The sequence below is a fragment of the Bufo bufo genome, chromosome 2 (assembly GCF_905171765.1).
Source record: "Bufo bufo chromosome 2, aBufBuf1.1, whole genome shotgun sequence".
Classification (NCBI taxonomy): domain Eukaryota; kingdom Metazoa; phylum Chordata; class Amphibia; order Anura; family Bufonidae; genus Bufo; species Bufo bufo.
Genome location: NC_053390.1, coordinates 111,602,103 through 111,614,302, shown reverse-complemented (window position 1 = coordinate 111,614,302; position 12,200 = coordinate 111,602,103). Strand labels below are relative to the sequence as shown.

Sequence of the window (12,200 nt, the reverse complement as noted above, 5' to 3'; positions counted from 1 at the left end):
ATCCTGGACGAAACACAGCCAGGAGCGGACAGTAGTGAGCCCACTGGAGTCGCCTGGCAAGCGGGCGAAAACCCAATGTGATCAGGCGCAGACCAGTAACACGGGCAGAAGGGTCGACAAAACTGGTCCTGTCGGCCCCCGAGCAACGTTGTCCCGTATCCACCCGAGTGGGGGAGCAGAAGGACAGACGGAAAAGAACCAAAGGGTCCGCCCAGCATCCGCCAGATGCCAGGACAGGCTAAAGTCCATGCTGATGTAGCCACGTTCTACAGTCCCGGTGTGGGAGATCAAAGGACAATCTGGACCGAAAGGTAGTCCCCCCAAGTTACCGAGAAGGTAAGTCTACAGCAGGACCATTGTCTAGAATGGACAACGCAATCTGCACTCAGCGGGAGGACAGAACGCGGTAGACTCGGTAAATAGGCACACAGTTCACACGGCCAGTGTGAACAAGGGAGACAGTACGAGGCCAAAAGGAACACCGGAACCATCCACATGAACAACCATGCTCTCCCCAGAAGGGAGGACAGCCTCTGAAGCCTGGCGGGGCAGAAGCCACATCAGAGTGATCTGTACCGAGCGGGAGCCAAACAGAGCCGGCGAGATAAGGTAGTCGAGACAGAGGCCGGCATAACACCCTCCAACCGAAAGGAGGAGTGGGCAACAGGGAAGCCATAGGACAGCTCAAAAGCAGAACCCCGCTACACTGTGAGACGCCCGGTTCACCGCCTCGCAGAAGGCGAATACCCTGAAGAACCCAAGGTGGAGGTCCTCCGGACCTGGGTAATCGAGCACCCAAGAGAAGTTGGGTGACCTTCCCGAGAAGAGCGGCTGAAGTGTAGAGGCGCCAAGAGGAAGGACTCATACCACACTGCATCCGAAGAGGAGGAAATTGCAGTAGGCAAGGGAACCGCAGTCCTGCCAGAGCCAACGAAGAATTCGAGGGGCGCTGCAGACAACAGCACTCTCGACCATGTGACCACTAGCGCAGGGAAGCAATGCCGCGGAAGGACGAATGGGCACGCATCTAGGAACCACGAACACTCCCTGGGATGAAGGGCAAACTAAATGAATGAGTACCACCCAGCTCGGTGCAGCAGAGAGCAAGTAGAGCCCGTCCGGGTCAGGCGGACAGAATGAACTCCTTAGAGACGAGTGCAAGGCTTGCGGCAAGCATCGTATCCCAAGAAAACAAAAGTATGTCGCAGGAAGCAGGTGAGGCATATGTACGAGCAGCCCCGTAAGCAGTGAGAAGGCCAACCCACCTACAGGAGGAGAAGGCATACACGGCCCAAACAACGCACAAGAACGTCCGCTCACTGCAAAAAGGTTACTCAGCGAAAAGGGCCCGCCACAGAGTGCCACAGCATGTACGGAATTGCAAAGTGCAACCTGAAAGGGAGTTATGCACAAGCCTAGTATGGCATGCGATGGAACGCAAGCAGTCCGCCCCGAAAGGGGGGAAATGTACCTGGCAAACTGCAGTCGGCAAGAGTGCAAAGGCCCGTCCCAAAATGGAGTGACGCCTAAGGCCGTACCTACTTCAGAGAAGCAGGACATACTATATAATCCAGCATGAACGCAGGAGGTCCACCTAGTGAAAGGGGAACATGCACAGGGTTATCCTAGCATTAAGTGAGTGTGCAATAATACACCCAACACTGAACTTTGCGAGAGTGCAACTACTCTGCCAATGAAGGGGGACATTACAAGTCCAGGACAGCACATACAAGGACAGCCGTGAATCTCATGAGCGTGCCAAATTCTGCCCATGGAATGAGGGGTGGTCACGCACAAGGCCAGCACCGTATCCAATGGGAGTGCAAGCGTTCCACCCATGTTAGAGGGCCATGCTCATGGCCAGCAACGTATCCGGTGAGAGTGTAGCATGCCGCCCAGAAAAGGGGGGGGTAATGCACATGGCCAGCATCTCATCCAGGGAGAGTGCGAGCACCCCGCCATGGATGGGAGTCATACACATGGCCAGCAACGTACTGGCGAGAGACAAACACAGTCAGTGAGAATGTGTGTATGTTGCCAGAGGAAAGGAAGCATGCCCCTGGCTGGCAGCGAATCCAGCGAGAGTGCGTACACCGCCCACGGAAGAGGGGTCATGCATATGGCCGACAGCGGGTCCAGCGAGAGTGCAAGCACCCCGCCATGTATGGGGTTCATGCACATGGCCAGCAACGTACCTGCGAGAAAACAAGGCCAGCACCGTATCCAATGGGAGTGCAAGCATTCCACCCATGTTAGAGGGCCATGCTCATGGCCAGCAACGTATCCGGTGAGAGTGTAGCATGCCGCCCAGAAAAGGGTGGGGGGGGGGGGGGGGTAATGCACATGGCCAGCATCTCATCCAGGGAGAGTGCGAGCACCCCGCCATGTATGGGAGTCATACACATGGCCAGCAACGTACTGGCGAGAGACAAACACAGTCAGTGAGAATGTGTGTATGTTGCCAGAGGAAAGGAAGCATGCCCCTGGCTGGCAGCGAATCCAGCGAGAGTGCGTACACCGCCCACGGAAGAGGGGTCATGCATATGGCCGACAGCGGGTCCAGCGAGAGTGCAAGCACCCCGCCATGTATGGGGTTCATGCACATGGCCAGCAACGTACCTGCGAGAAAACAATCAGACAGAGGGAGTGTATGTATGCTGCCTGAGGGAAGGAGGCATACCCAAGGCCGGCAGCGAATCCAATGAGAGTGCAGCATACCGCCTATGGAAGGGGGGGTCATGCCTATGGCCGGCAGCGAAACCAGTGAGAGTGCAGCATAGTAACATAGTACATAACATAGTACATAAGTACATCATAGCACATCAGTGCCTAAGGAAGGGGGTCGTGCACATGGCCAGTACCGTATCTGGTGAGAGTGCAGTATTCCGCCTAAAAAGGGGGCCATGCACATGATCGGCAACAAAACCAGTGAGAGTGTAGCGTTCCGCCTAGAGAAGGGGGTCACGCACATGGCCGACAGCGAATCCAGTGAGAGTGCTGCGTTCCACCCATGGAAGGGGGTCACGCACATGGCCGGCAGCGAATCCAGTGAGAGTGCTGCGTTCCGCCCGTGGAAGGGGGTCACGCACATGGCCGGCAGCGAATCCAGTGAGAGTGCAGCGTTCCGCTTATGGAAGAGGGTCGTGCACATGGCCAGCACCGGCTAAAGGGGAGCCACCTATAGGGGCACAGATTGTCAGACAGGAAAAAGGGGGGCCATCCATACAGGCCCATTGGGAGCCGGCCTGTACCCAAAGGGTTAACAGGGATCCGGCCTGGAGGGCGGCGCTGCGATCCCCTGGGGGCGGAGGAACCCCCAGGCGGGAAGAATTCGCGCCTGGAGAAGTTCCCGCCCCCTCCAACAGAAGCCGGAATTTTGAGGCCTAGTAGGCCGTGAAGCCGGGGTCTAAATTTTTGCGGCGCCCGGCCCGTTATGTACCGCCGGGACCTGAGGCGGAGTGGCGCATCAAAACGGTCGGCCGGGGCCTGCTGGAGCATAGAGGTAAAGGCCAATGCCGGCCGCGGGAGCCCACCCCGCCGGCTGGAAGAGTCAGGGGCCCGGAATGGCGGCCTAGCAGGCCGCGAAGCCTGGGCCAAAATTTTTGCGGCGCCCGGGCGCACCGGAGTATCGATACCGGCCGGAGGCGAGGCCTTACTCCACTGCCGTAAGGAGTGGGCCCCAGGCCTTGAGCAACACTCCGGTAAGGAGATGGGGGGACCCTGAGACCGGGTGCCCGTGCTAATAGAGGAACCGGTAGGAGGGAGAAGGCAGGCAACGCGTAGAAACTAAGTCGCAGCATTCTGCAGCTAGCAGTGGGTGCCACTAGCTGCATGTCCTATGAGGGCCAGGAAGGGGGGGGGGGGGCAGATTGCCGCTCTGCGGCACCCCAGGGGCCAGCCTAGATCCAGCAGGGGAAGGGTCCAGAGGCACAGTATGGGGGTGGAGAAGCTACTCTCTCACCATAGCCGTCTTCACCCTCGGTCCGTTCCAGCAGGGTCGCCCCTTCAGCTACTGGCACTGTAGTGGCAGGACGCTGGAAGAGGGACTTGGCGTGCGGGCGAGCCTTGCTCTGGCGGGATGTAGGGGAGCTGGGCTGCCCTGATCCACCTTGCCTTCTGTGGGGGAGGCAGCAGTGCGGGTGATCGGCACTGGCGCAGCTCAACCCCGGGAGAACAGAGAGGTCTAGTGCGTCTCTGTTGTCCCTGATGATCTGGAACAAAAAGAAAAGAAAAAAGTAAAAATCTAAAATTTAAACAAGGAGAAAACAGCCCTGCAGAGCAGGGAGTGTCTTGCCTCCTTGGACACTAAGCAAAAACTGGCAGTCTCTCTCTCCAGGCTGAGGGTATAGCTGGGGAGGAGGGGCTTAACAGTCTTCACTTAGTGTCACGCCTCCTATGGAGATGAGCTATACCAAGGTCTTCTGTGTCCCCCAAGGAAATTGGGCGAGAAAAACAGTTTTCTATTCCCAGATTTATCTTCTTTTTGACCTCTTTTACGGTCAGTAGCCTGCTCTAAAATTTTGTCCAAATCAGGGCCAAACACATATTGTCCACGGAATGGTAAAAAGATATGAGCTTATTTTTAGAGGCCATATCTTGTGACCAAGCTTTTAACCACAAGACTCTCCTGATGGTATTGGAGAGCACTGCAGTGCGAGCCGACAGTCTGACCGACTCAGCGGAAGCATCTGCTAGGAAATTTGGGGCCTTCCTGAGTAAGGCCCCTTTCACACGAGCAAGTTTTCCGTGCGGATGCGTTGCGGGAGGTGAACGCATTGCATCCGCACGGAATCCTGACCCATTCATCTCTATGGGGCTGTTCACATGAGCGGTGATTTTCACGCATCACTTGTGCGTTGCGTGAAAATCGCAGCATGCTTCTCTTTGTGCGTTTTTCACGTAACGCAAGCCCCATAGAAATGAATGGGGTTGCGTGAAAATCGCAAGCATCCGCAAGCAAGTGCGGATGCGGTGCGATTTTCACGCATGGTTGCTAGGAGACTATCAGGATGGAGACCCGATCATTATTATTTTCCCTTATAACATGGTTATAAGGGAAAGTAATAGCATTCTGAATACAGAATGCATAGTAAAACAGCGCTGGAGGGGTTAAAAAAAAATAAAAAATCATTTAACTCACCTTAATCCACTTGATCGCGTAGCCCGGTATCACTTCTGTCCCCTTTACTGAATAGGACCTGTGGTGAGCATTAATTATAGGTCAAGGACCTTTGATGACGTCACTCCGGTCATCACATGATCTTTTACCATATATATGTGTGTATGCATGAACACGGTGCTTAATCCCTTTAGCCCCTGGCGATTTTCAGTTTCCGCGTTATACTCCCGGCCTTCACGAAGCCATAGGTTTTGTATTTTTCCATTCACATAGCTGCACGAGGGCTTGTTTTTGTGGGACAAGTTGTACTTTCTAATGGCTCCATTTACTATTGCATACGATGTAGTGGGAAGCTGGAAATTCCAATTAGTGTGGAAATGGAAAAGGCATGCAATTGCATTTTAAGACGTTCCCTATGCGGTATAACTGATCTGTCCCCCTCATTCTTTGGGTCAGTACAATTACAAGGATTCCACATTTGTATAGTTTTTCTTGTGTTTTAACACATGAAAAAATTAAAAAAATTTGTAAAAAAAAACTATTTTTTGTTTTCATCGCTATATTTTGACCCCTATAACTTTTTATATATTTAAAGTCTATGGAACTGTGTGAGGGCTCATTTTTTTTTCAGGGCGATCTGTTTTCAGCAATACCATATTGGGGTGCATATGACTTTTTGATCACTTTTTCATAAATTTTTTGGAAGGGGTGAAGCGATGAAAAAAAGGCGAATTGGCCATTTTTTCCCCCCCTTTACGGTGTTCGATATTTATATATAATGCTTTTTTTTTTTTTTTTTGGTTAAGTACTTTTTAAGCCCTCCTAGGGGGACCTGAACATGCACTCTTACACTACTCTGATTTCATACAGTAATTACGGGAAATTCATTATATTCCTAGGGAGCAGGGCTCAATAGGAACTACCTCTCTATTACCCTGGAACTCTTCATAGTTATTCAGGCTACTAGAGTGAAAGAACAGCTTTCCCGTTCCCTGCGCTGGGCAGCGCTCCCGAGGAAAGCAGCTTCATGTACAGCGCTGGTGCGAAGAGGTTATAGAAGGGGGTTGTGCAGCCTCTTTTCATACTAAAGATAGGTCATCAATGCAAACAGGCTGCACAACCACTTTAAAGCGAGCCTGTCCCATTGCAAATGCAGTGCAATCTGCAGGCATGTTATAGAGCAGAAGGAGCACATATATAGCTTTGTTAAAAAAATATTAAGTATAACTATTCATTTATTCATCTAACTCTAAGGTCATTCTGGGCTTAGGAGTCCAGTGGGTGGGCCTACTCCGTGATTGACAGTTATCTCTGTGTGAATGTCACCTGTACTTGAACACTGAACTGTTCCTGTATGGCAGGCCTAGTTCTTACTGTTATGACTGCGCAATCATTTTAATAGTCACTAATTTTTCCCAACAACTTTGCCTAAATCAATATTACAGGCAAACATATGAAACTTTGTAATATCTCTTATCTGAGAAAAATGCTTAGTCACATCTTATCAGCTCTTTTCTCCTCTCCCCCTTTCTAACCCGACATTCACTCTGAAGGGGCCTATGGAGAGGCGAGGAGTGGGCTGCAGTGAGAGAAACACAGGCACAGACATAGAAGCTGCAGCAGCTAATAGTGTTCTATTTCACTCCACATGCCTTGGTCACAGCAATACTGCTCAGTACTCATCGATAATGTCTTATATGGAGCTACTGAATGATTCTGAGAGAGTGAGGGATCAGAATCTCCTGTTTTCTCTATGTGTAGTCTATGGGAGGTATCATAGCAGTTAGAAAAACCTGAGAATCAGACATAGAGACTGCCAAGGGGAAAAATTGCTAGATAACGAAGAATACAAGTCATATAATGGCAAGAAACAGGGTTATTCGTTGTGTAGACATACGGCAGCTTATTCTGAAAAGTAATGGTCCAGTGAAATCTCGCCAGCGCAAGTGTTAGATGTAAAAGCCAGGCATCATAACAGTGAAGATGCCTGGCCCTGTCAATGTGGTGATGAGGAGGAGTGACAATGAGGGAGAGGAGGAGGTAGAGGTGTTCCGGTTCCGATTATCCCACTTATGTAGGAATAAAAGTAATAATTATACTGCAACAGTACATCCGACTGCAGCAATAGAGGACTTATTTAAATCACCATGCAGTATGCTTGGTTTAATAGGTTGACCTTTAAAGGGGATATCTCACTTGGCACAATGGTACCTATGTTGAATATAACGCTATAATGAAGCACTTACTAATATACTCCATGTTGCAATACTGCCAGCCTCCTGGATAATTGCCATCTTGTAGACCCTTAGAGAATGCTCATTGTCAGGGGTTATGGCCACCGCTGCAATCCAGCAGCGTCTGTTCACTGGGTAGTAAAGTGCCAGCCTGTTTGGTGGCCGGGATGGCGGGAGCGCGTGCATTGCTGCACATGCGCACTAGCTCCCTCCCATACCGCCCACCTCATATAGGTTGCCCTGAGCTGCTCCTGGCAATGACAGTAGCCTTGGAAAAAGCAGCTAGCTGAAAACAAATGAAGCCTTGGGAGCGCACAGATAAGGGGCAAGATTACATTGCCTGTGCCATCATTCAAAGCATAAGCAATGCCCCCTCCAGCTCAGAAAGTGCGCCTAGGGAGTTACCTGGAAGAGCGGAAATCAAGAGGCGAGGCAACCCCTTAAAGAGTAACTAAACCTTTGAGTAGAATTTTAATACGATGTCCCTAATAATAGTTTTTCTAATAAAGTATTGCGCTTAAAACTGACATTTCCAGAGTACGGGCTGTAGACACTTTATGAATGGGGCCACAGCAGCAGTGCGTACGGGCAGGAATGCATATTGCTGCTCCTGCCCCTGCCCCCCGGAGGTTTACTAACTCCAGGATTAGCTGAGCAGAGCGGCTCCTGCTTCTGCCTGCAGGACTCTTAGCTTAGCGGAGCAGGAGCCAGCTCTGCTAATCCTGGCATAGCACATGGGTACAGGGTACCCACCCATGTGCTATGCTAGGAGTTCGTAAACCTCTGGAAGGCACAGGCAGGAGCAGCAATATGCGCCCGTACGCACTGCTGCTGTGGCCCCATGCATAAAGTGTCTACAGCCCATACTCCGTACACCGCTGAGCAGTCAGTGGCGTACAGAAATGTCAGTTTTAAGCGCACAGGGAATGGTGCGCTTGGGGGGGGGGGGGGGGAATGTAATAAAAATACAAAATACATTAATAAAATATATTAGAAAAACTATTATTAGGGCATTAGAAACATCTCATTAAAATGTTACTCAAAGGTTTAGTTACTCTTTAAGCCCTGAAAAACCATGGAAATGATGGAAATCTAACAGTGTTTTCACTTCCCTATAAACAAATCTCACATGAAAGGTGAACTAATAGTTGGTTATAGTCATTACCTCGTCTTTTCTGTGTACAGAGGTTTCATAGCTCTGTATTAGAGCTTTCAGGCTGTCTATCTGGTTGCTCAAGTGAGTAATATGCTCCGCATGCTTTTCGTTCTGCTTTCTCATCTCCAGCCGATGCTTCTCGATTATGGTTAGTCTCCATTTGCTCAGTTCAGCCAACACATTTGTCTATGAAAGAGTAACAGACATACAGGTAAGTCGTTTTCTAGATGAATTTCAGTGTGACCCAGTATCCAAACAAGACTCAAAAGTGAATGGGGCTGAGAAGTCCCTAGGCCACTTGACCGATAGTTGAGAAGTCCCTGGCCTAGCGGAACCAGAGAGAAGGCTGCTGTGTTTACAGGAGTGCCGGGGCCTTCTCATACAGCTGATCGGCGGTGTTCCCGAGTGTCGGACCCCCAACCAATCAGAAGCTGATAACCTATCCAGAGGATAAGTCATCAGTTTCAAAGAGTCCCCACTAGGCAATGCCCCATAGTGGTAGAGGGGGGAAAAAATTCTACGGGATTAAAAAAAAATGCTGGTAAACCTCTTTAAGGTGGCCATAAACATTAGATGAATGTTGGCCGAACCCAAGAGAATGGCTTACCATCTAATGTGTATGGTGGTGCCCAGACTACCCCCTGACATATGTCGGGAGAAAGAAGAGCAAGGCATGTTGGATTTCAACATGCCCAGTCATTTATCCCCAAGCTGCTGCCTACCGAGTACACATACATTCTCTGCCGAAAATGCATGGTTATGGGGTGGAGGTTGTGGCAGAGGAATAGCTGACGGAAAGATGGCTTTAGACTCCACCAATGCAATCTATGCACATATTTCTCCAACATATTGTAAAATCTTTTTGACCGGATTGACCCTTTAACAAAAAAAAATAGCCCGATTTAGTGGCTACAAGGTGCACAAACTAACCATCTGATGGAAGCTATGCTTCGCCTTGGCAGGTTCTACAGAGGGTGAGGGTGCTTAGAAATACTAAATGCACAGCAGGAATCTACCTACCTTCAGGTTACCACTCCATAGATCAAGCAAGTCTTCAACCTGCTGCATATTTTCAGAAGAGACAGGCAGCCGAGTTACTTGGATCCGCTCTGTCTGGGATCTGGCAGAGGCAGAAGAGGAAGCACGGAGAGATAGCTCATCTGAATGAACAGGGGAAAACACCTCCATACCCGATGCTAAGGTCCTTTGGAACGCAGGTTCTTCAAATACAAAAGAAAACAGGAATAGTAGTGTCAGTCTGGGAATCAGAGTAGATCATCTCCACCCACTGCTTTGCAAATGTAAAATGCCCATTGAAGTCTATGGAAAGTGCTAAAAATACAAAGACATCTATAGGGGATCCATATTGCATTAGTATCGCATCTATTTCTTAAAAGAGCTGTCTGAAGTAATTCCACTACATCCCTTGAAGACATCTCATCAGCATCATGAATCTGTAGTACTGATGAAATGATGACAATACCATCTAACTCACATTTACATATATGCCCAGGTCCTCACTGGGTCATATGTGAAGGAACTATTGATTTTAATTATTTTACGGTCATTTTGGGTCCATTCACAATCCACATGCCATGTATGTGAATGCGGTTTCTGCAAGCAATTTCATGTGCTACAGAAAAGTACCCGACGTTTGTCTGCAACGGGAAAAACATAAAAAACAGGAATACGCAGCACGATACTTATGTGCACAGATTCGGTAAGGAATCCGATTACCCCTGCTCAATGACGTGGACCAAGCTCATTGAATGGAGGCGAATCCTGATGCAGATCTGCTGTGCACCCAGAGACACAACCGCGCCAGCAGTCCAAGGGTCAGCCTCAGATTTCTGCTATAGAAATACGCGTCGGATTTCCTCTCAATCTCTAAACTATGTTGAAATGTCATCTATATGTCTATGGTACTAAAATGGAAATGTGTTCTATTGGTCAGGACTCACCATTTATACTTCAAAATCGCTCTTAGGCCTCATGCACACGGCCGTTGTTTTGATCCGCATCCGAGCCGCAGTTTTGGCGGCTCGGATGCGGACCCATTCGCTTCAAGGGGGGACTTGCAAAAGATGCGGACCGCACTCCGTGTGCTGTCCGCATCCGTTGCCCCATTCCGTGGTCCGCAAAAAAAAATATAACCTGTCCTATTCTTGTCCGCGTTTTGCGGACAAGAATAAGCAGTTATATTAATGGCTGTCCGTGCCGGTCCGCAAATTGCGGAACGCACACGGACGCCATCCGTGTTTTGCGGACCGCAAAACACACAACGGTCGTGTGCATGAGGCCTTGGGCTACTTTCACATCTGCGTTTTTGCTGGATTTATCAGGGGACCATAAAAAACTATTTAGATCAATAATACAATTGTCTGCAACTGTTCAGAACGGATCCGGTTTTATTATCTCCATAATGAACAAGGAGTCGGCACTAAATCCTTTGTAGGTCAATGGGCGCCGTATCCTTTTTTTTTTTGTGTCCGAAAAAACTAATCCTGCACCATTGCCTTACATTGCGTTTCATGCTGGATACGTCTTGATCATATCCCATGACGCACTCAAAAACGCTGTTTGCTGCAGTTTTGTGTCCGGCATGGGAACGCAACAAAAACGGAACAGTATGCATGCTGGTGAACTCTGCTCCGGTTTGTTCAGTTTTGTCCCCATTGACGATGAATGGGGACAAAACTGAAGCATTTTCCTCCGGTTTTGAGGTCCTATGACAGATCTCAATACCGGAAAGGAAAACGCAGATGTGAAAGTAGCCTCATTTGAGACGGATAAAAGTGCATAGGGGACAATCCAAATGCACAATACTTCACAATATGTGAATAACTTTCTGGTACTCTTTTGCAAAAATCTCTAAACCCATTCATTAAAGGGTTAAGGACCGAATAGATGGAGTAATTATCATATGAATTCTCGTATAATTAATTATCGCCGCTTGTAATAACACACAGCAGTCGAATGACGAGGGACAAATCATTGGCTTTTTGCGGACTGGACAAATCTGACTTCGCTGCCGCCACGTCCTTTCGTCTAATCAGAAATCTACCAGTCGTTAGCAATATGGATGCTCCAGGGACAAACGAGGAACGATCGCAGTAGTGAGCAAACTGCGGAAAATACTTAGCGACTATTGCTTTCTATAACTGAACATCTTTTGAATGCAAACGACTCGCTAAATCGTTGTTTGCTGCTCTTTAATGAAAAAATAATCGCCGGCCTAATAGAACCCGTATTCCCATCTCAGTCAATCATGGCTGAGATCAGAATAGCCCTCGTGTGCGGTGGCCAGGGGTGGCTGGAGTTATGGAAACAGCTGAGCAGGTAACGCCCATAGAAATGTATGGGAACTATGGAAACAGCGAAGCACAGCGCGTTATTGTATGTAGGGCCCTTTTCACACCAGCGAGTTTTCCGCGTGGGTGCAATGCATAACACCCGCACTGAATCCTCACCCATTTATTTCAATGGGGCTGTGCACATGAGCGTTGGTTTTCACACATCACTTCTGCGTTGCGTGAAAATCGCAGCATGTTCTATATTCAGCGTTTTTCACGCAGCCCTGGCCCCATAGAAAAAAGCATCACATCCGGAAGCAGGTGCGGATGCGATGCGTTTTTCACTGATGGTTGCTAAGAGATGTCGTTTGTAAACCTTCAGTTTTTTATCACGCGCG

General features: G+C 49.2%; 1 protein-coding gene across 3 annotated transcripts in view; it reads right to left on the bottom strand.

The window, feature by feature from the left end:
• The window catches only part of POC5 (POC5 centriolar protein), a 66,971-nt gene that overhangs the window by 22,482 nt on the left and 32,289 nt on the right, over positions 1-12,200 (bottom strand). For all 3 annotated transcript variants that reach the window (XM_040421417.1, XM_040421418.1, XM_040421419.1), the window contains exons 5-6: positions 9,530-9,729; positions 8,519-8,695 (exon numbers count right to left, since the gene is read on the bottom strand). In XM_040421417.1, the coding sequence (XP_040277351.1) occupies positions 8,519-8,695; positions 9,530-9,729 (377 nt within the window). The remainder of the gene's footprint in view (positions 1-8,518; positions 8,696-9,529; positions 9,730-12,200) is intronic.